We start from the raw sequence: 23,149 nt of genomic DNA on the forward strand, positions 1-23,149 counted from the left end.
ATAGCATACTATTTGACATTGAACTCAGCACACTGTCATCTTCATCTTCTGCCTCATTCTGAATATAAATGGCTCTGTCTATTCTCCTCTCTTCATCTGCTTCTAGCTCTACCTCTCTTCCAGAGAAATATGTAATTTAACCTCCCTGAGACTACAAGGTCAGATTGAGGTAGCTCTAAATGAGAGAGGCTACTATGAATTGAATTCCAGCCTGGAGTGACCCTGCAGATCAAAACTTGGACCCTGAGACCACTACAAAGCCAACGTTAATTTCCAAGTATAGAATCATTCTAACCTCCATGGTATCCCTCTAAACGAACACTGGTCAGACTAGGCTGGTGACAAGATCTATGTGAACTGACATCAGAATACCTCACCACACCCAGCACAGATAAAAGTGCCAATCTAATATATGCTGAAAGAATAAGCAGGCAATCATTTTAATGAATTTAAGAAAATCTCCTTTCTGAAAGCAAGCACTTGCCTTTTACAACAACCCAATGATTTGGTAGATATAATTCCTAAAAGTCTCTATGAAGGCCTAGAGCACCCAAGACTTTAATGCTAAGATATCAAGATATCAAGCTTACTAAATAAATAAAATTTTAAAGTACCAGTCCACATGAAATTATTAGCATACACTTTTCTTCTTTGTAATGTGTTTACATAAATAAAATGGATATTTCTTTGTGAGGGAAAATAAGTGTTTTCAAGGTATATACAATCAGATTAATACCTATCAAACATACCAAATCTTAATTTATTTATTCCCCAAATGTAGTTAGTCTTCCTCAGTTTCCAATGCTTTCTTCAGAGTTGGTCTAACCTTTGAGATAGTTTTTATCCCCATCTATTTCAAGTATTATTAATAGGCCTCCTGGACCTTGTTATCTTTGACTCAAGCACCTCGTGGTCTCAGCAAAGGCTGCCAAGAAAGAAAGGTCTCTTAAGTCAAAAGTAGCATCACAGCTGCAGTAAGAGCAAATTGTCAACTGTTTCCTTGTAGAAAAGGAGAAAAATCATCCCCCAATATTACATGGGGGTTTCTTCCAAGATGACAATTCAGAGTTGGTCAAGTGACCATGGCCAAAACAAAGGAAAGAAAGGAATAAATTATCCAGATAATGCACACCATGTTTATATAACAGGCAGATATTTTAACTAAATAATTCAGACGTATTTTACTACTCACTCTCAATGTTGCAGAGGTGAATCAGTAGTAAGGTAGGTGGCTCAGACTGGCAGCTCCATTCTTTGTTTTTTGGTTTTTGGGTTTTTTTAGTTATAGTTGGACACAATACCTTTATTTTGTTTATTTATTTTTATGTGGTGCTGAGGATCAAACTCAGGGCCTCCCACATGCTAGGCCAGTGCTCTACTGCTGAGCCACAACTCCAGCCTCCCTGCCCCCCACAGCTCCATTCTTATGTTCTGAAAATCATCTTTTATGTACTTTAAAAGTTCTTCAGATTATGGAAAAACATATTGTAACTCTTTGTAAAATGATTTGTCAAAGTCTCCAAGCTAATGGAGGCTTGTCTTGATTAAAAAAGATGGTTTTTCAACAGAAGATTGCTTTGACCTTAAATCTTTGAGTATATTAATTTTTAGCTGAATTCATCTGGTATGGAATATATGTATTCAGTTCAACTCACTACCAGTTCTGCAGATGTGAAGAAATGTCTATAATGCATTTGCAGGTAGTTAAAAAGAAAAATCCTACAGTTGTCATCCCTTTCCTCTTCTAGTTCAAGAAATTACTGCTGGGTGCAGTGGTACACACCTGTAATCCAGTGACTCGGGACTCTGAGGCAGGACAACCACAAGTTCAAGGCCAGCCTGGGCAACTTAGCAAGACCCTGTCTCAAAATAAAAAATAAAAAGGGCTGGGGGTTCAAGTCAGTGGCAGTATACCCCTGGATTCAGTCCTCGGTACTGCATGAAGGGGCTGGGAGGGGGGGTGTGGAGATTAATTAAATGTGAAACACATACCCAGATGTTGCACTTGACAGTTGGGAGTGGTAATGAAAGAGAGAAGGAAAGGCACCAAGGTACTCAGTCTCAGTAGACAGGCTCAGAAAAATCTGAAATGGTAAGATCTACCATGAGTGACCTCAAAGAAAATGCTTTACTCAGAATGATATAAAATGAGTATGGGAAGAACCAGACTTAGCTAGCTAGCACAATCACTTTAAAAGAAACAGATTACTGAGTTACACTAAAAAGAAGGGTGGTTCAATAGAAGGGTGGTTCAAAAAAGGATTAGAAAGCCAGATTTCATTTTTCTATCCTCTAGAACCCATAAAATGATTTCCAGAATCCAGATCTCAACCTCCTTCACATCATGGATACATTCGAAAAATAAGAATTAACCTTTCCAATTTTCCTCAGAAATTTGAAGTTTAAAATTTAACTTAGGATCTATCTTATTTTATACCCAGTGCCTTATTCAGTGGTATATAGAGCTCTGCAATTTAAATCTGAAAAATCCATACCTGCAAGCAATTTTCTCTTTTCTAACTTGCACTAGTAACAATTTTTCTGGACTTCAATTTCCTTATCTGGAAAATGGGACAACAATTTACTTGCCACATCTAATTCAGAGAGTCTCTACTGAGGTTCACATGAGGTTGGTCTTATGAAATCATTTAAACCTCAAAGCAATATACAATTATTGGCTGCTGAGGTGCACCACTGTTGGAGGCAGAAAAAAAATGGATTAAAAATAGGATGATAATTACCTTAAAGAGAAGGGCTTCAAAAACAGCAAGGAGCAATTTTAAGCCATTGGCCATATGTATTTATGGAAGTGGTTTGACATAAAGACATGTTTTCTGGTTTGTTTTTGCATTTTTTTAAGTACTAGAGATTAAACCCAAGGCCTCACACATGCTAGGCAAACATTTTACCACTGAGCTATATCCCCTTCCCTTTTTATTTTATTTTGAGACAGGTTTCCGCTAAAGTTGGCTGCCCTCTGACTTATGGTTCTCCTGCCTCAGCCTCCAGAATGGCTGGGATAACAGGAGTGCACCACCACGCCCAGCTTTAATTATTATTTAGAAGTGGATTCTCATGCAAACACATTCACTTTGCACAGACAGCAAGAGAAAAATAAGGAAGATTAAGAGTGGGTGTCCTGCTCTCAGTCACCAAAATAACTGATAAAGTTCACTTGGGGAAAGGGGGTGGAGTTACTTATAACAGCAGGTATATAGAGAATATTGTTGCATAAGTGAGAGAAACAAAAATGTCATTACCAACCATAGAACTGTCAGGTCATCTACAATCATAAAAATACACACACACACACACACACACACATTTCTAGAGGCTTTAGAAAAAAAAATTGAAAGTCTATTTTATAAGTATCAAACAGAAGGGCTTCCTTAGCTTAGTTCTCCACATGAAACCTGAGGGAGGTAGCATTGCTGGGAAGAAAATATGACACCCATAACAATGAGGTCAAGGGTGTTCTAGGAGCTATAGCCTGGAGAAGATACAAACTGTTTTTTAAGCACTGCAAATCAGCCAAACAAGGTGTAGTTTCAGAAGATCTGCTTGCCTTAACCCAGTCTAAGAATTTACTCTTTAAGGGACCTAGGATATTGGATAATGGGGCCACACAAACACAAAACTGAATTATCTGCAAGAGCATCAAACAATGATACTAACTATGCATATAAGTGACACTGTTTGTGGGCACACCAATAAGATAGAAGGGAAGACGACTAATCTATAGGGATAACACCATGGACCAAATCACCAGTAACCATGACAACCCAAGTTGGAGGGAGGGAAATACAAACACTGACCACACATCAGGGTGACAAAATTCCTTCAGGTAGGGACCCTGAGGTAGGAAAAAGACTTGATTAGTGAAAGAAGGTGACCAATAATGAAAGTGAGTTGGCCAGAGAGACAGTGTCCATACAGGAGGTCTCGGAGGTGACACTAATACTCTCCACGAGGCGAATCACAGGGCTAAGGGCTCGTCCGTAGGAGACTGGACGTCTATGACCGAAAAGGGAGCTACCTGGTGCAGGGCTGTCAAGCCGTCCACGTTGACGGTGTTGATGTCCGCACCTCTCGTCAGGAGCTTTTTCACCTCGTCCGTGTCCCCGCTAGAGCAGGCAGCCAGAAACACAGCGCCGTCCTCGAAGCGGACCCTGGGGCTCCCGCGCCTAGTCGGTGGCTGCCGCCCCGTGCTTCGTCGCTCCGCGGGCTCCTGCTCTGTCAGCGAGCCCCGCCAGCGCCGCAGCTGCTCAGCCCGCCGCATTCGCGCCGACTCTGCCCGCTTCCCGCCCAGGTGCTCCAGCTCCGCCATGGCTCCGGCCTAGGCAGGTGCTGCCGAAACTACCACCACTAGACTGTTGGTGCGGCTTGGGTTGCCGCTGCCGCCTCCCTCAGAGCGCTTCAGCCGGGAGCAGAAGGCGGAGACCACAGCACCGCCATCTTTACTCCTCCCGCCACTAGCACCGCCCGCGCGCTCGCTAGGCTTCAACACGCAGGCGCTGCCCTGGCCTCGGGTCATCACGGGAGTTGTAGTAGGAAACGTGCCCTGAGGGCACCCCTTCCCGGAAGGGGAACTACATATCCCTAGATGCATCAGAAATAAAAGCGAGGACCTGCTGTTTCCCTTCTTCGCCAGGGGACCCAGCGGGGTCACCTTTGCCCTAAAGCTGGAATCGTTTCCCCGACGTCAGCGTCTCCCTCTAGGCATTTTGGGAGTCGTAGTTTATTCTTGTTATGACTACTAACTAATCTTACTTTGGGAGTGGAATAAATTACACAGTAAGTGCAATAAATACTCCCCGAAAGATTTGATTCCATGTTCAGGTTCTAAATCTAGAGTTTTATTAACATGTATTAATCACAGTAAATGGGAATGTGAGTGAGGAAGAGAAGCATCCATACACATAAGGCAATACATGTATTACATAAATACTTTCAACACGACACTTATTCTGAGCCCAGAAAAGATATTTAAAAGAACGCATCCAGGTGTAGTGGCAAGAGCTTAAGCTTTGAATTCAAACTGAATTCACATATTTAGACAATTTACTGGACTTCTCTGAGCCTGTTTCCTTACGCATAAAACTGAGATAATAAAACCTCAAAGGGTAGTCTCATGGATTAAATGTGATACGGTATGCAAGGATAACTAGCGATATTCTTGGAACAATCAGTTAGCAATAAATATTAATTTCCTTTCATTCTCCCTTCTCTCCTCTATTCTTGTCATGGATCTTAAATATTACCAGACAGAATGGACATTTTGTCTTCCATGATTTTTTTTTTCCCAAAGCCACAGAAATATACTATGCAACATTCTAAACTCCTAAGGCAACAAGTGGAATATTTTCATATTCAACATGAATTGCTTATAAAACCTTTAGGTGTCTAATTGATTTAATAACTATACCCTCTAAGGTCTTAGCCCTGGACAAAATATAATTAAATGTGTTCTCCATAATTAAAGACAACATATACAAATATTAGGTTCTTTCATATTTTCTGCATATTTGAAATTGTTCTTTAAAAATGTTACAAAAACCCTACGCATGGTGCCTATAATCTCAGCTACTGGCAAAGCTGAGGTAGGAGTATTGAAATTCCAGTAATGTATCCAGACCCTGCCTCAAAATAAAATTTTTGGAAGGACTGGGGATGTAGCTTAATGGTGGAATGCATGCTTAGCATGCACTAGGTCCTGGGTTCAATTCCTAGTGCCACCAAAAAAAAAAAAAAAAAAAAAAAAGCAGCAAAATGACTAGGTATTGTAAAGGGAAACTTATTTTATTATATACTCTTATTATGAACATTTGCCTGTTCCTCAATTTTCTCTGAAATGCACTGGAAATCATACACTGAAGAAGTAAATAAATCTAAAAATTGAAAGCCTCACATAAAAACTGACATATAAATACAAAATATTATGTTTAATAATAGTGTGTCTATATTCCATATGCTTTAAGTTGAATATTCCTAAATATCTTATAAATACTAATTAAGCCTTACAGCATCTTTATATGCAATGACTAAAAATGTGCAAAAAAATAAATCACGAATATATACTTTTTCGGGGGGAGGGAGTGGGGATTGCACCCAGGGAACCACTGAGTTACATCACCAGCTCTTATTTTATTTTTTATTTTGAGACAGGATCTTGCTAAAGTGCTTAGGGCCTTGCTGAGACTGGCCTCAAACTTGAAATCCTTCTGCCTCAGCCTCCCAAATTTCTAGAATTACAGGCGTGCATCACCATGACCGGTTCATTTCTTTTGACTATATTCTTTTTGCATTCAGAAACAAGAAATAGCTGTCTGGTGGTATAAATAAATTAAATTGAAAAAAATAAATTAAAATTGGCCAAGTTCAGTTTAAATTCTTCTTTCCTCAAGAAAAGTTTCAATTTCAACAATAATAAAGTCTCAATACTCGGAAGATTCTGGAAGCAGGAAGTACTTCCTTACTAATTATATTTGCCTTTTTTCTTCTTCCTCATCTTCCCTTCCTCCTTTCCCCCTTACCTTTCCTCTTCTCCTTTCCTTTTACTTTTCTCATTATAGTAACCTTCTCTTAGGAGACTTTACAGAAAGGTGTAAATAGCTAAGTTCCTTGTCTAATTAATTTAAGAACAAACCTACCCAGAAGAAGAGAAATGTGTCTTTGAACTAAGTGATTACTACAAATAATAATAATTATTTACACTATAATTTTTTTAGTTAAAATCATGTCAGTTTTTTTCTAACCAACCAGGTCTCTGAGAATAAATTACACAATAAGTTTATTAAACAAGTATGATAGTTTAAATTTAGAATGGAATGCCTTAAAGAAAATATTTTTATATATAAACAAGTAAATCCTGACAAATAAGCCTGCATATAAATAAAATACAATTTTTGTACTTTCAAATGTACTAAATCCTCTATGTTATTCTATAAAGGGAAGAAACTTTTGTAAAATTGTAATTTTCCATATCCACAATTTAAACAATAAATTTTAAGATTAGATTACTTCATTTAAAAAGCAATACGACAGGCTGTGGTTGTGGCTCAGTGGTAGAGCACTCACCTAGCACACGTGAGGCACTGGGTTTGAACCTCAGCACCACATAAAAATAAAATAAAGGTATTGTGTCCACCTACAACTAAAAAGTAAATATTAAGAAAAAAAAAGGCAATGACACCTGTAGACAGTTTATGAAACAATTTTATTCTGGCCTCTATTCCCACTAGGTCCTATAGCTCCCTCTGGTGGGCAAATTGAACTGTACAGTTAACACCCTGTCCTTTCTTTTCCCTGTCCATCTCCGTTCCTTCTGCCAAAACTCAATTTACTGGTTTTCTATTATCACTCCTTTCCACAAAACTCAATACAGTTAGTACTTTTTCTAAGAGACATATTAATACCTATTTCTCAAAGAATCACTCAAGGAAGTAAATAATTTCAGTTGTGAGACAGAATTGTAATGGAGATACAACAGTTGAGGTAAAAAGAAAATAAGACATTGAGGGGATTAAATATCAGTAAAATATCAAAATAAAATAAGACATAACTCCAAAATTATGGAAAAAAAACCCCCACTTCACTGCAATGAGTAAATGCTAACAATAAATGCAAACTCCCAACAGCTAACTGGAAACTAGACTGGACAGTAACAGAATTCCTGATGTTTCATATTTTCATAATAATTCTCATAACTCATAAGCTATTTTATTTAGTTGGTTCAGTCGTACAACTAAAGTGAGGAATTCCAGAGTAGGATCATAGAATTCTAGTGACTGTGTGGGTCTACTGAGGAGAGAAAACATACCATGCAGTTCATGGAGAACCAGTTGCTACCTAACATCAATTTGGACTAAATCTCTGCAGTTGCTAGAATTATATTGGTTTACAAGTTTAGGAAGAGACTGTTCTTTGCTCCTATGCCACCACTGTTCTAAAATGACACAATGAGCTAAGAGCAATGATAAGATGAAGGTTGCGTTTTATTTGTTTTTTGTTGTTGTTGTTGTCCCACATACAGTATTCCCAAAGGCTAGTTCCAGCCCTGTCCTTTGTATTCTCAGGTCCAAGCCATCCTACACCTCTCAAGGAGCATTCACCTCTGGCAGAGGCAGCTCTATCAAGGTTGGTTTAGCTATAAACAGGTACTTCCTCATTCAGGTACTTCCTTTAACAGCTTAAAAGTCGTCTGTTCCAAGGCTGGGGATATGGCTTCGTGGTAGGATGTGCTAGGTCCTGAGTTAGAGCCCCAGAACAGTGGCAAAAATAAATAAATAAATAAATAAATAAATAAATAAATAAATAAATAAATAAAATTCATCTATCCCAAACTTCCACCAAATACAAGAATCCCTTTTGCGCCATTTTAACAAATAATTACCCAACTTCCACTTGAACACTTCCAGTGATGCTCTGGAATTCACTCTCTTCACTTTTTAGAGTTCTGATAGCCAAAATGCTTTACTGAACTAAATTTCAACTTTAATTATCATCCATTCATCTTACATGTAGGTTATGAAGTAAAGTCTATCGTGTGAAAAATATTTAAAAGAAACAAGACAGCGATCTCCTATTCCCTTCTTCAGATTAAATGTTTCCGGTTCCTTTCCTTGTTCTCTTTCCAACTTTCCGCCTGGATAAAGCCAACCTTGTAACCGCTCGGGTGGCGCCAGGTAGCGCAGCCGGAACAGCGCCTCCAGGAACCTCAGCAGAGGTCGGCTGGGCGTAGGGATTTGAAGGGTGGCGCCAGGACGCGCGCTCCAATTTGAATGAGTCAAGAGCGGAAGCGGGCCCAGAGCGCTGGCCAATAGACGGGTGTACTCGTCTCCAGGGAATTGATGCGAACCAATCACAATCCTTTCAGGGCAGGAGGCGGAGTCACGCCAACAGCCCGGGCTCACGCAGGCGCGGATTCCCGGTTCCTACTAGATACCTGCGCTGCTGCACTGTGAAGTGAGGTTGCACAGGTAAGCAAGTTTTCCGGCCCCGCACCCAGAGAACGTACCCAGAGGAGCTCTAGTGACTGAGGCAGGAGGATCACAAGTTCGAGGCCAGTCTCAGCTTAGTCTTGGGGGAAGATGTCTTGTTTTAGCTTAACATGGGCGTTTTCCTCTCCACTGAAGGGAAAAATCAGAAAAGCCAATGGTGAGCGGAACTTGGGGTGGAAGCTTCTCCAGGGATAGTAGGGAGAAATTTGCCAGGGTGAAAAAGACATAAGTGCCCTGTACTCGCCGCAGGGTATGAGCAGGTCGTTATTTTTACTTTCTTCAACATCTCAGGTTTTGTTCATTAATTATTAAACGTCCTACAGATTTGGATACAAGAAAAATATTTTTTTAAAGACTAGGGACCTGTCCTAAAAAATCCGTCCTGATGAGAAGAAGCTATCAGAGATGCATTTGAGTGGTGGATAGGGTTGGGATGCGTTACTGTAGAGGAGGAAGAATTGGGTGTGTACTGATCTGTAGGTGTGACCGAGAATGATATGGGCATTATGTCTGTGTGGCTAAAGCATAAATGCAAGGGAAGTAGTTTCTAAATATGAAGCTAAAAATATGGGTTGAAGCAAGATTGTAAAGAACCTTAACACCCAGAAAATATGCAGCAATTGATGGCTTTCGAGCCAAGGAGTGGCACATACCGATTTGTTGATATAGTGAGACTGGAGTCTAGTTCCTTTTTTGAAAGAAATGTCTTACCTGTTCTCACTCTTTTCTAATCCCCTTACATACCTTTCCAATGTGTTCTCATTTTATGTAAAGGTATAAAAGTTATACTTCAGGATAATGGTTTCATTGTAACTGATTCCCAGTATATGCTTAACGACAAAGTTGTAAGGTTCTGTGTATCAAAGTTAAGGTTAATTATCTAGTGAAGTAATTGCTCCAGCAGATGATGTTCTTAAAGGTGTAGCCAGAAGGACTGGGAGTGTAGCTTAGTGGTAGAGCATTTACTTAGCAAGCAAAGGGCCCTTGGGTTCAATCCCTAGCATCAAAACAAAACCAGCATAGCTAAGTAAATTTGGAAATACACAACCTATATGAAAGAGGTGTAATATAATTGATTCTACTATTAATTCACCCATAGTATTAGTCTATTTAAAATATTTCTGAAAGAGTGTGTTAATTGTGGAGAAGCACCTTGCCCCTCCCCTCTTTTTTTTTTTTAAAAAAAAGGAATGTGGGATGTATTGGCACATGCCTGTATTTCTAGTGACTGAGGCAGGAGGATCACAAGTTCAAGGCCAGCCTCAGCTTAGTGAGGGCCTGTCTCAAAAAAAAAAAGGGCTGGGGTTGTAGCTCAGTGGCAGAATGCCCCTGGATTATCCCCCCATGTACACCCCACTACCCCATCCAAAAAAAAGAGACAACCAAAGAACTAAAATTAGTCTTTGGGTCAGGATTCAGCAGTGTCTTAAGCAGACAATACACAAATTTAGTCTCCTTTGAACATGTCTCCCTATGTTAAGATGGATGCATCAAAGTTGATGATTATCATAAATTAAAACTGTCTAGTAATCCTATCAAGCGATTCTTTGATTATAATTAGAAAGTAAAAATAACTTAGGGAGAGAATTGTGGAAATAAAGTTTTTACTGGGTTTTTTACAAATTAATTGGCTTTCTGATTAGTTTAAGGCTGTGTGAGTAAGTTAGCATGAATTAGTGTATCTAGGCCCCTTTGAATATAGGTTTACTGCTCAGAATCAGATCCTAAAATGTGATGACCATCTGAGGACTAATGTGACCATTTAAGCACTAGCTTTAAAAGGAGACCAACATATTTGCATAGTTATTAAAAATAAATCCTGGGCTGGGGTTGTGGCTCATTGGTGGAGCAAGTGCCTAGCATGTGTGAGGCCCTGGGTTCAATCCTCAGCATCATCTAAAAATACATAAAATAAAGGTATTGTGTCCAACTACAATTAAAAAATAAATATTAAAAAAAGTTGGAGCTGAGGTTGTGGCTCAGAGGTAGCGCGCTTGCCTAATATGTGTAATGCACTGGGTTCGATTATCAGCACCATATACAAATAAATAAAAAATAAAGGTCCATCAAAAACTAAAAAATATTTTTTAAAAAAAAAGTTAAATAAATCCTACCATCTGGGCGCAGTGGCACCTGCCTATAATCCCAGTGGCTCAGGAGGCTAAGGCCAGAGGATCGTGAGTTCAAAGCCAGGCTCAGCAAAAATGAGGCGCTAAGCAACTCAGTGAGACCCTGTCTCTAAAAAAAAATTAAAAATAGGGCTGGGGTCATGGCTCAGTGGTCGAGTGCCCCTGAATTCAATCGTCAGCACACCTATTTTTACTGAAGTTCATCTCAAAAAAAAAATTTATTTATGAATACTCAGTCCATGGGAATACTCAGTGAAATACTTTTACATGTCACTTTTTTCTGTATCTACATAAAGAATATGTGGTCTTATTCTCAGATCTAAGCATTAGAGAAATTCAGTGTTTCAAACTTTAGTAATGCTAAACTTATATTTTCTTGTAAAGAGTTTTCCTTCATTCTTTTTTTTAAAGTTTTTATTTGTTCTTTTTAGTTATACATGACAATAGAATGTATTTTGATATATCATACATATGCGGAGTATAACTTTCCATTATTGTGGTTGTACATAATGTGGAGTTACACTGGTCATGTATTCATATATGGACATAGGAAAGTTAAGTCCCATTCATTCTACTGTCATGAGCTTTCCTTTGTGATATATATATATTTAGTTGTAGATGGACACAATACCTTTATTTTATTTATTTATGTGGTGCTGAGGATCGAACCTAATGCCTCATACGTGCTAAGCAAGTGCTTTACCATTGAGTCCCAGCCCAGCCTCATATTCTTAAACTTTGCTACACATTTCCATCACTGTAACATTGATGATCAGGCTTTTATTTGTGATAACTTTTTATCATATTTATTGATAAAATAATTGACATACAATAAGCTGAATATATTGTGTACAATTTGGTAGGTTTTTTACTTAAATACACATTTGTGAAAATATTACCACAATCAAGATAATGAACATGTCTATTACTTCCAAAAATTTCTTAGTAATGCCTTCTAGCCATCCCTTCCATTATCCCTCCATTTCTAAGCAAACACTTACTTAGAATAGAACTGGAGATTATGTGCTCTCTTTGTCTATCTACTACTTGCACTCAGCATGATTATTTTTGACATTCATGCCTGTTGTATCAGTAGTTTGTCCTTTTAAAAAAGTGTTACATTTTAGAGTTATGCCACTGTTCATTTTTCCATTTTTCTATTGATGGATAATGGGGTTGTTTCCACTTTTTTTTAACTGTATTGAGATATTCACATACCATATAAGTCTCATTTAAATAAATATGTGATTCAGTGGGTTTTAGCGTGTTCTTATGGTTGTGTAATCATTGCTAGGATCCATTTTCATCACCCCCAAAAGAAATACTGCCCATTAGCAGCTGCTCCTTATCTTCTTTTCCCCATCCCTTGACAACCACTCATCTAATTTCTGTCTCTAACGTATTACCTATTCTAGACATTTCACATAAATGGAATTGTACAAGGCTGTATATGATATTTTGTGACTTCTTTCACTTAGCATAGTATTTCCAAGGCTGTTCTGTGGCATGTACGGGTGCTTTGTTTTTCTATTGCTGAATAATATTCCACAGTGTGGTCATATCATATTTGTTTATCCATTCTTCAAATTGTGTATATTTGTATTGTTTTCATTTGTCGACTGCTACAAATAGTGCTGCTATTTGCATTAGTGTATGGATTTTATGGACATATAATTTCAGTTCTCTTGGGTATATGCTAAGGAGTGGATGCAGGGTCATAGGTAACTATGTAAACATTTTATGGGACTGGCAGACTATTTGCCAAAGCAACTACCTCATTTCACATTCCCTTGAGCAACACATGAGGGTTCTAATTTCTTCATATCCTCATCAACACTTAGATATAATCTGGTTTTCTTCATTATAGACATTCTAGTGGTTGTGAAGTGATATTTCACTGTGGTTTTGATTTGTATTTCCCTAATGATTAATGATGTTGGAATCTTTTCATGTGCTGTTGGGGATTTGTATATTTTTGAAGGAATGTCTGTTTAAATCCTTGCCTATTTTTTTTAATTGGGTAGTCTTTTTTCAGTGAGTTATTTATATATTTTAGATGCAAAGAAGTCCCTTATCTGGTATATAATGATTTATTAATATTTTCTTTTCCTTTCTGTTGTCTTATCACTTCATGGTTTAATTTTAATGAAGTCAAATTTTACCAAGTTTTCTGTGTGTATGCTCTTGGTATCTTGTGTGTAAAAAAACTTTGCCTAACCCAAGACTACAAAGATATACTCTTATTTTCATTATTATTCCATTTATCTCTTTAATTTTTGCCAGATACAGAATTCTAAATCTGCTTTTCTCTTTCTATACTTTAAAGATGTTGCTGCACTGTCTCCTGGCATGCATTGTTTCTGAGGCATCTGTTGCCTTTATATTTTTGTTCCTTTGAACATAATATGTCTTCTTTCCTCATACTGCTTTTACATTTTCTTTTTATCACTATTTTGTTCTTGTTGCAATTTGGTTAGAATGTGTTTTGTTTTCTTTGTGCTTCTTAGTAATTCTTTGAGCATCTTGAATCTGCAAGTTTATACTTTCAGTCAAGTTTGTGAATTTCTTGGCTATTATTTCTTCAAATATCTATCCTCCATCCTCTTTCTGGGACTCCATTGGCATGTGAATTATGTTATTTGATGTTGTCTTATGGTTTCCAAATACCCTGTTCAATTTTTGACAGTTCTTTTTCCTTGTTTGGGGTCTAGAAATTTGGGTCTTTTTCTTCCATGTTTCTCCTTAGCATGCGTGCTCTATTTCTTGAAGATATGGAATATATTAATATAACTTTTTTAAAAAATTTTAATTTGTAATATAACTGTTTTAAAATCCTTATTCTTATCACTATTCATCTAGGTCATGTCTTTTTTCCTCTGACTGCTCTAAGACTATTCTTTTTGCAATACGTTCTCACTGTATTACTCAGGCTGGTCTCAAATGAGCCTCATGCCTCAGACTCCTTGAATAGCTGGGATTGCAGATTATTATTATAATCCCTTCTAGCCATCCCTTCCAGCGAACATTTTCTTTTTTATCTTTGTTTTTTTTTAACAGTTTAATTACGACATGCATACAGTGGTTTTCTTTGTATTTCTTTCTCTTGAATATCTTACTTAGAAGTTCTTCACCCAATAGTTTCTTCAGACTTTTGACTGTCTCATTGGATTTAAAAAAGAATTAAAATACAAATTAGTATGAGTGGAGAGTTCATTTATTCCAAGGTCCTTGTATTGCTTGGAGAAGAATTGGTACTAGTAAATGATATACTTTTAATTTAAAGTTGCTGAGGGGGTAACTTCTACTGGATTCAGTAATTCAGGTGTGTGTGTGTGAGTGTGTGTGTGTTTGATGTACATTTTATATAAAAAAGAAACTGTTGTAGGGTACCACAAGGCAGATTTACATACAATTTTAAGTTGCAGAAAAACAAGAAAGTAACTTTCTATGTGATCCTAATAAAGGTACCCTTTCCTTGATCCTAAGAAAATCATATATTTTTAGAAGTTAAAGCTATTAAGTGTTCAGAAGTGCAAAATACATTCAGAAAAAAAAAATCTTTATACTTAAGGGAAAAGTTCTGTTTTTCATTTTCTTTCTTTCTTTTTTTAAGAACCCGCTATATTTTTAGTTGTAGATGGACACAATACCTTTATTTTATTTATTAATTTTTATGTGGTGCTGAGGATTGAACCCAGTGCCTCACATGTGCTAGGCAAGCACTCTACCACTGAGCCACAATTTTTTGTTCTTGGCATAAATTTTCATTCTTTGCAAGGGAACCAAACTTCCTGAACCCCTTTCCGTGTTATCCAAAACTTGAACTATTTCTGGATATCAAAAATCTGTTCACAAATGGGCTATGCAATTCGATCATCCTTTTGACTTGATACTTTTCTTTGTCAAAATTAAACGATACAGCATTAGTTTCTCTTCTATAGACATCATCTGTAACACCAGTAACACCAGCTTCTACATCTACGAAATATTTGCAGCCAAGCCAGAGGTGGAACTACTCTTCTGTAAAACCCAGAACGAAGAACTATCTGAATGTCTTTTCACAAAGGCCTTCTCCGTAGTGTACTGGATAATCATAAGCACTGTGTAGATCCTGGTGCACAGCCCTCGTGGGCCCCCTTGTCACATCAGGGCCTCAAGTCATCCTTCTTGGTAGGCCGTGACTGCTTACTGGAGGAGACGGTATGTGTCTTTTTAAAGCAGGGCATTGCAGAGCAAGGATGCCAGGGAAGGAGAGAAAGAGTTTCCAGAAAGACCAAGAACAGATTGAGCCCTGCAGCAAGAAACACTCTAGGCTCTAACCTCTAGCTTTTCAACTTTAGACTTTGATAAGTTAAATGTGTATGTTCAAATCTATGTGATGATTTTTAAAAGTAGACCAAAAACTTTCAAGAAAATAGAGAAAATCCAAAAGAAGAAAAAAAATAACCTTATAATTTCAGATATATACTAAAGGTACATCATAAACTTAAAGATACAGAAAAATAGAAAATGAAACAATAGGAAATGGTGTCTCAGGCAAATATCATCTAGAAGAAAGCTGAGATAGCTTTAATATGAAATATACTTTAAGGATAAATCATTACTAGAGAAGAGAACATTCTCTAAAAATGATAAAAACTAAAATTTGCTATAAATATGTAACAATTTTAAACTTGTATGTCTCTAATAGCCTAATCTAAATATTTAAGGCAAAATTTGACAAAACTACCAGGAGAAATTACATTTACCATCGTAGTGCTTTATCAGTTAAACTTCAGACTCAATAATTGATAAATCACAAGAGAAAAAAATCAGTACAGACATAAAAAACAAAAACACAGTTAAGCTTATCTAATGGCATAAATAGAATATTTCCTCAAATAACTTTGGTGTGTAGGTATTTTTAAGCATACACAGGACATTTGTGAATAGTGACTACATATCTGACAATAAAGCAAGACTCATCAAATTCAAAGGATATATATATAAAAACTACACATTAGAAATCAATAACATATAACTAGGAAACCCCCACATTTGAAAATTAAACCCATTTCTAAATTGAAGAGGAAATTGTAAGGGAAAGTAGAGAATATTGAGAATGGGAGAATATTCTACAGATCAAAATTTTGGTATTCAATGACAATTAGAAGGCAATGTATAGTCTCAGTGTGTTTACATTTGAAATAAGAAAGACGAAAAATTAAGCATAACCTAAGTTGGAAAAACTAAGAAAGTAGGATAGAAATAAGAAGAGTCAAAAGCTTTGCCTTGAAGGTTAGAAATCAGGCAAGAATAACAGCTATCAGCTCTTCTATTCCATGTTGTGCTGGAAGTTACCTTCAGAAGAGAAGACAGGAGAAGGGTAGAAGGGGAGAGAGAAACTGATTATGTGTGGATGATGTGATTGGCTGTTAGAATTACCCAAACCCCCCCACCCCTAAGTGGATTTAATATTAACATTATTAAGGTTTCAGTTAAAAATCAATTATATTTACATATACTAGCAAGAAATAGGTAGAAAATATTTTTTTGAAAAGATAAAAAATAAAATGCTTAGGAATATATCTAACATCAAATAAGACTTTACATAAAAATTATAAAATTTTTAATAATTTGCTTTTTTAACAGTTTATAAAGATCCATGAGTAATTAAAACATTCCTAAAGAAAAAGCACAGGGCATATAAATTATAGTAAAACATCATGTTATGAACATCATGTTATACACCCTAAACATACACAAATCGTATTGGCCAATTATACCTCAATAAAGCTGGAAGCAATTTAAATAAATAATGAAAATAAGCTGTAGTAATTGAAACACTGGAATATTGGCCCAAAAATAATCTACTTAACCAATGCAACAAATTCAAGCAAGAGTCCCAAAATAGATCCACTTGTAGACAGAAATTTAATTTATGGTAATATCAGGGAAAGAGTGGACTTTTCCAGTAGATGGTGCTAGGACAATTGGTTATATATTTATTTGGTGAATATTTTTAAATTGAACCCCTACCTCTCACAATATAAAAATACCAATTCCTAGTGAATTAAAAAAATTGAAGTGTGAAAAGTGAAATTATAACAAGATTTGAGAAATATGTTGAAAAATATCTTTAAATTTGGTATGGAAAGGATTTTAAATTGATTTAAGTGTTCTGATCAAAAGGCACCTTAAAGTGGAAAGATAAACCATAACTAGGAGATACTTGTAATACCTTTCAAATTATTACCATCCTGTGGCTGGTCGCCAGAGGGAGAACTAGAGGAAGAGAGCAAATGGATGTGTGTGTGTGGGATTCGTTTTAGATGAGAAAGACTTTGGACTTATTTGAATGTTAGGACTAAGAGGGAAAGATTGGCAGTACTAGGGAAAGGTGGACTAATTAATGGGGTGGGTTCCCTGAAGAACTGGGAAGATGTGGAATGTGGAATCCACATGGAGAGAACTTCAGGCAGCAGCTTGTGTCTGAGGATTGACAGTCATTCTTGCTCTCACAGAGCTTAGATAGGCTTCCTCACGCTGCAAGTATTTGTCCAGGCCCTGCCTGGCCTCATGAGTTTATAATTATTAGAGGAAGCGTACATTAATTTAAAACCTTTAGTAGTTTTTTCATTTGTTTGGGTGTTTTGTTTTATACGGGGGATTGAATCCAGAGGCATTTTACCACTGAGCTACACCCCCAGTCCTTTGTATTGTAAGACAAGGTCTTGCTAAGTTGCTGAAGTGGCTCTCAAACTTGCAATCCTACCTCGGCCTCCTGTTTATTTTAAAAATTTATTTGCTTGAGTAGATGAAATGTTCACAAGAAGGAAGTAGAAAAAACTCAGACTCCCTTGTCAGAATAGAGATTAAGAGGAATCTGACCTTCACTAAACTGAAAGTATGTGCTGAAAGTTCCAGTCACCTCTGCTAACTATTTCATGGTTGCTCTTTTTCCTCCCTCAGCACATCCCAACCAGCCTGTTTTGTGGAGTGGTGAGCTGTGTGGTTCCTTTTACTTGGGATCATGCAAAGAGCATCCCGACTGAAAAAAGAGCTGCACATGTTATCCACAGAGCCACCCCCAGGCATCACATGCTGGCAAAAAAAGGACCAGATGGACAATCTGCAAGCTCGTGGGTATCCCATCATGCCTATCATGAGAGTCATGGCCCCATTTGAAAATTGTGCTGAAATCAAAACATTTGTGTGTTCTGAAGTATGGAACAGTTATAAGGTCCAAGTACCCTCCCATCTTTTTATACTCATTTGTTTATTGTCCTAAAAGTTTTGCTTGGAATTTCTGGATTCTTTGAGTTTTTATTATACCTTTTGCTGATTTAAAATCAGAATTTTGGCATCAGCTCTAAAGCAGTATTTAGACCAAAGCTGGCCATTTCAAATATCTAGGAGGCCAGACGGGAAACATAAGTGATTAAAATATTGCTGTCCAAACAAAACAAATCTGTAGGTTGTATTTGGTCTGGTAGCCAGCATTTACAACTTCTGTTTTAGATCTTCTCTGTGTCCTTTGAGACCATCAACTTTTGGGGTACATCAACATTATGATGCATTGCAAAAGACTAAAGCCCTGAGAGAGAATTATTGTCCTGGACCTAGTTTTTCTATTAGGACCACACACTTATTAAGTCCATATGGAATGATAATTCAAATCATCTGATTCCCTTTTTACCTTTTCTTTAAAGAAATATTAGGTGGAGCCAACACACCTTATGAGAAAGGTGTTTTCAAGCTGGAAATCCTCGTTCCTGAGAGGTTAGTGCAAGTTCGGTTCTTAACCTATAAAGTAAAAGTTACTGGAAGATGGAACAATGTAGTATATAGAGCATTAAACGTAGGAGTAAAGCACCTGATTTTCTTTGGTTTTTTTGGTGTTTGTTTTCTGTCGGTGCTGGGATCAAATCCATAGCTGTGCACATGCTAGGCAAGCATTCCGCCACTAAGCTACACCCGCAACCCAAAGCACCTGGGTTTTAATTCTAGTCTTGTCATGACTTAATACAATTAAGTTTTTTTGCTTGTTTGTTTTGTTTTTATCTCTCTGGAATTCAATTTCCTTGTCTAAAAGAATGGACTAAGTCACAACTGAGCCTTCCCTCATCCCACCTCTGAACCTTTAAACCATGCTAAAATATGCATAACATAAAATTGATCATTTTAACCATTTTTTTTGTTGTTGTTGTTTTGTACAAAAAAAAGTAAAGTGTCCCTGGATTAAAACCACGGGTGCTTGACACTGAGCTACATCCCCAACCCTTTTTATTTATTTGAGACAAGGTCTTGCTAAGTTGCTTAGGGCCTCATAAAATTGCAGAGGCTGGCCTAGAACTTCAGATCCTCCTACCTCAGGCTCCCAAATCACTGAGATTACAGGCATGGGCCACCACATCCAGCCATTTTAACCATTTTTTAAATATTCACATTGTTGTGCAACCATCACTAAATCTATATATAGAACTTTTTTATCTTCCCAAACTATATAACTCTCTGTCTCCTCTGCCCCCAGTTCCTGGCAACCACCATTCAACTTTCCATCTCAATATTAAGGTCCTTCTTAGTTAAAGTCTTCTTTAAGACTCTGATCAGTTAAGTTACAGTTGTACTTTTGTGCAGAATGAGGAAGGATGAAATGAATACCTATCTATTTAAATGTAGACATTTAAAAGGTCATCCTGGCCAAACTTGATAAAGCCTGAGAGAATAGCTTAAGAATCATCATACATCAGTTCTGAAAATAGACTGGGAACTTTCCAAGATTTGTTTCTCACTAAAGAGACATAATACCAAATGCAATGCATAAATCTTAATTAGATCCCATTTTGAAAAAGCTAGCTATAAAAAAAGGGGGGGACAGTTAAGGAAATCTGAATAGGAAGAGATATTATGGAATTATTTTTTTAAAGTTTTGTAGATGTAATGGTGTTAGAGTTCTATAGGAGAATATCCTTATTCTTAAGAGATACATGCTGAAATATTGAGAAGGTAAAGTAGAGCTGGGAATGTAGTTCAGTGGTAGAGTGATCATATAGCATGTGCAAGGCCCCGGGTTCAATCCCCAGTGCTGAAAAAAGGGTGAAGTGGCTTGATTTCAGGTGGTGGGTATATGAATGTTTTCGATACTATTATTTCAACTTTTGACTATTCTTAAATTTTTATAATAAAAATTTGGGAAGAGAAAAGGTTTGCCTCATTTCAAATGCTGCCTTCTTGACATTTTTCTAATATCAGCATTACCTTTTATCTATTAGTGACCAGGGAAGTACTTAAAACATAATAAAAGCCATAGTAAAATAATGATTTCCTGTTCTATACATTCAAAGGTACCCATTTGAACCTCCACAGATCCGATTTTTGACTCCAATCTATCATCCAAACATTGATTCTGCTGGAAGGATTTGTCTAGATGTTCTCAAACTGCCACCAAAAGTGAGTGGTGTATAAAGATTAAATGAATAAAACTTCAATTACAGTGTCACATTCTAATATAAAAGCAAGTGCTTATCTGTGTACAGGGTGCCTGGAGACCATCACTCAACATTGCAACTGTGTTGACCTCTATTCAGCTGCTCATGTCAGAACCCAACCCTGATGACCCACTGATGGCAGACATTGTAAGTACCCCATTTCCTCAGCAGCACGTAGCCTACTCTCTCATAACTCTAATGATGCATACCATGCCAAATCTTTTTTTTTCTTCTTTTTCCTCCATGAATTCTTTTGTCTCAGTCCTCAGAATTTAAATATAATAAGCCAGTCTTCCTCAAGAATGCCAGGGAGTGGACAGAGAAGCATGCAAGACCAAAACAAAAGGTATGATATTTGCTATTATTATCAGTTTGTTAAATGTATATATATCTATATATGTATAAAAATAATGTTTATTAGATTTGCCAAATTTATACTATAGCTAGAATAGCTAGGTGATCTTTTTCTCCTATTGCAACCATCTAATAACTATTTAACAAAACAGCCTGGTAGCTAACCAGCAGTAAATTTTTCCTAATAGTTGTCATCTGCTGGCAACACTAGAGGGCAGGCAGCTTCTAGTTTATATATATATATATATTATTTTTTTTGTATTCTAGGGGGTAGCAGGAATAGAAAGGGAGGTGACATGAAGGTTTTTTTTTTTTCTGAGTTATCTCTTTTAATACTGAGAAAGGACTATATTTATAGAAACTAGTTGCAGAAATAGGGAGGGTTTTAGGTTGAAGGGGAAATTTTTATATTTCTTATGGGACCATTCATGGAAGAAAGGAAAAGGAAAAACTTCCCTGATTTAAGTTGATAAAGTTTCCTCATTTAACAAAACACAAATTACAAGATTATAGAGATTAGCACATCCTGGTTTTTGCTGAGTTACAAGATATTTGAAATTGAATAGAGTAGCAGTTATGTGTTATTTGTTAAAGGAAATAATTAAAACATACAAAAATTTTAGGAAGATGCTTTCAGAGAAAATACCATATACACCATGCAATATATAAACCTTGTAACAAAATACCTGGAAATAATATTACAGAGCTTCACTGTTTTTCTTTGGCATTTGTGTGAACTTTGTTGTATTTCACCTTATCTCTCCTTTTTAGGCCACTGAGGAAGAGATGCTTGATAATTCAGCAGAGGGCAGTGAGTCTGAAGCCCACAACTCAACACAAAAAAGGAAGGCCAGGCAGCTAGTAGGCACAGAAAAGAAATTTTGCCCTGATGTTCAGGGAGTTTGTCCTGGTCCATCTTAGTTAATGTATTCTTTGACGAGATGGTCTAATTTGCTTACCTTTCCTAAATGTTTTTCTTTGTATTTGATGACATTGTAATTTTTGTATCCTATAAAAGACCCTGTATATTTATGTGTTCTGCTCTCGAGTGATTCTCTGTTTGTTTTATTTATCTTGCACATATGTATTTTGAAAACTTTTAAACCTGAAAAATAAATAATCATCTAATGTTGAGTATGTGTTTATCCTTCATGGGTATTTGAGAGTGGACTGGCCGGGGTGCTGTATAATCAGAATGTTAAAATATCTGTCCTTTCTATTGCCAACTTACCACCATCACTAGGGACACTGAATGTTTAATATAGAGGCAAAGTAGCTGTTAGAAATAATTCAGTTACCTCTAGGCTCTCAGAAGTCCTTTTTGAGGACTTTTCAGAGTCCTCAAAACTGGGAATAAGGCAGTGTATCCTTTTGTTAATGTTTCATCTTTTTGCAGCTTTCACTTTTTGTGATCAGTATAGCTGTTCCTGTCAGCAAATATTTAAGGTACACCTACTGTGTGCCAAGTATTATGTTCATGTTTGAGAACGTAAAGGCAAGGAGGTCAGACATGGGATTGTTTAAATAATCATACAAATTTAAACAGGGATTATTAATCCCTTTCACATCCTAGCATCATTTCATGGCAAAGTATTACTCTGAACAATTAGGTGCTGCACTTGAATCCCCTACTTGTGATTTTATATACTTATCTTTTTTTTTCTTTTTGCTTCATGCTAGAATCAAACCCAGGGCCCTACATGTGTTTAGCAAACACTCTACCACTGAGCTGTATCTCTAGACCTTATAGAATTCTCCAACTCACTATTCAAAGACAGTTACTGTGTTCATTTTAAAGTCCAGGAGTTAATTTTATTCTGGGGTTGTCTTCTATACTCATTAAGTTAAAGTTTGGGGTTCCTAGATACCATTTATGTATCAGGATGCTTTCAGTAGTGAATAAAATCTGACCCTGACTGGTAATAAAGGAAATCTATCACCTTACTAAATAGAAGGGGTAGAGCAAACATCTGGATTGGTGGGTTCAGAAATTCAGCAATATCAAGATCTTGGTTTCTGTGCATCCTCCATCCACACTATCAGCTTTCTCTCAGGCTGCTTTTTCCTAAAGTTTCTTCCCCTCCTAGGTAACAACCTACTAGCCTCTTAACATCTATCAGACCAGAGGGCTCTGCTTTCTGTGGAACAAAAGTCTATTATTGGACCACCCCGGAAGCAATCACTGTGGCCAGGGAAA

At 36.9% G+C, this 23,149-nt stretch overlaps 2 protein-coding genes across 9 annotated transcripts in view; one reads left to right on the top strand and one right to left on the bottom strand.

Moving 5' to 3' along the window:
- The window catches only part of Ppp1r12b (protein phosphatase 1 regulatory subunit 12B), a 205,910-nt gene extending 201,437 nt beyond the window's left edge, over positions 1-4,473 (bottom strand). For all 8 annotated transcript variants that reach the window (XM_076832223.1, XM_076832219.1, XM_076832222.1 and 5 more), the window contains exon 1: positions 4,037-4,473. In XM_076832223.1, the coding sequence (XP_076688338.1) occupies positions 4,037-4,327 (291 nt within the window). In that variant the 5' untranslated portion in view covers positions 4,328-4,473. The remainder of the gene's footprint in view (positions 1-4,036) is intronic.
- Positions 4,474-18,140: 13,667 nt separating this feature from the next.
- Ube2t (ubiquitin conjugating enzyme E2 T) lies at positions 18,141-21,873 on the top strand. Its single transcript, XM_076831911.1, has 6 exons — positions 18,141-18,249; positions 18,820-18,889; positions 20,455-20,560; positions 20,647-20,745; positions 20,861-20,944; positions 21,724-21,873. Exons 1-6 carry the CDS (start codon positions 18,141-18,143, stop codon positions 21,871-21,873), a joined length of 618 nt encoding a protein of 205 aa, XP_076688026.1.
- The last annotated feature ends 1,276 nt before the right edge of the window (positions 21,874-23,149 follow it).

The sequence above is a fragment of the Callospermophilus lateralis genome, chromosome 13 (genome assembly GCF_048772815.1).
Source record: "Callospermophilus lateralis isolate mCalLat2 chromosome 13, mCalLat2.hap1, whole genome shotgun sequence".
Taxonomy (NCBI): Eukaryota; Metazoa; Chordata; class Mammalia; order Rodentia; family Sciuridae; genus Callospermophilus; species Callospermophilus lateralis.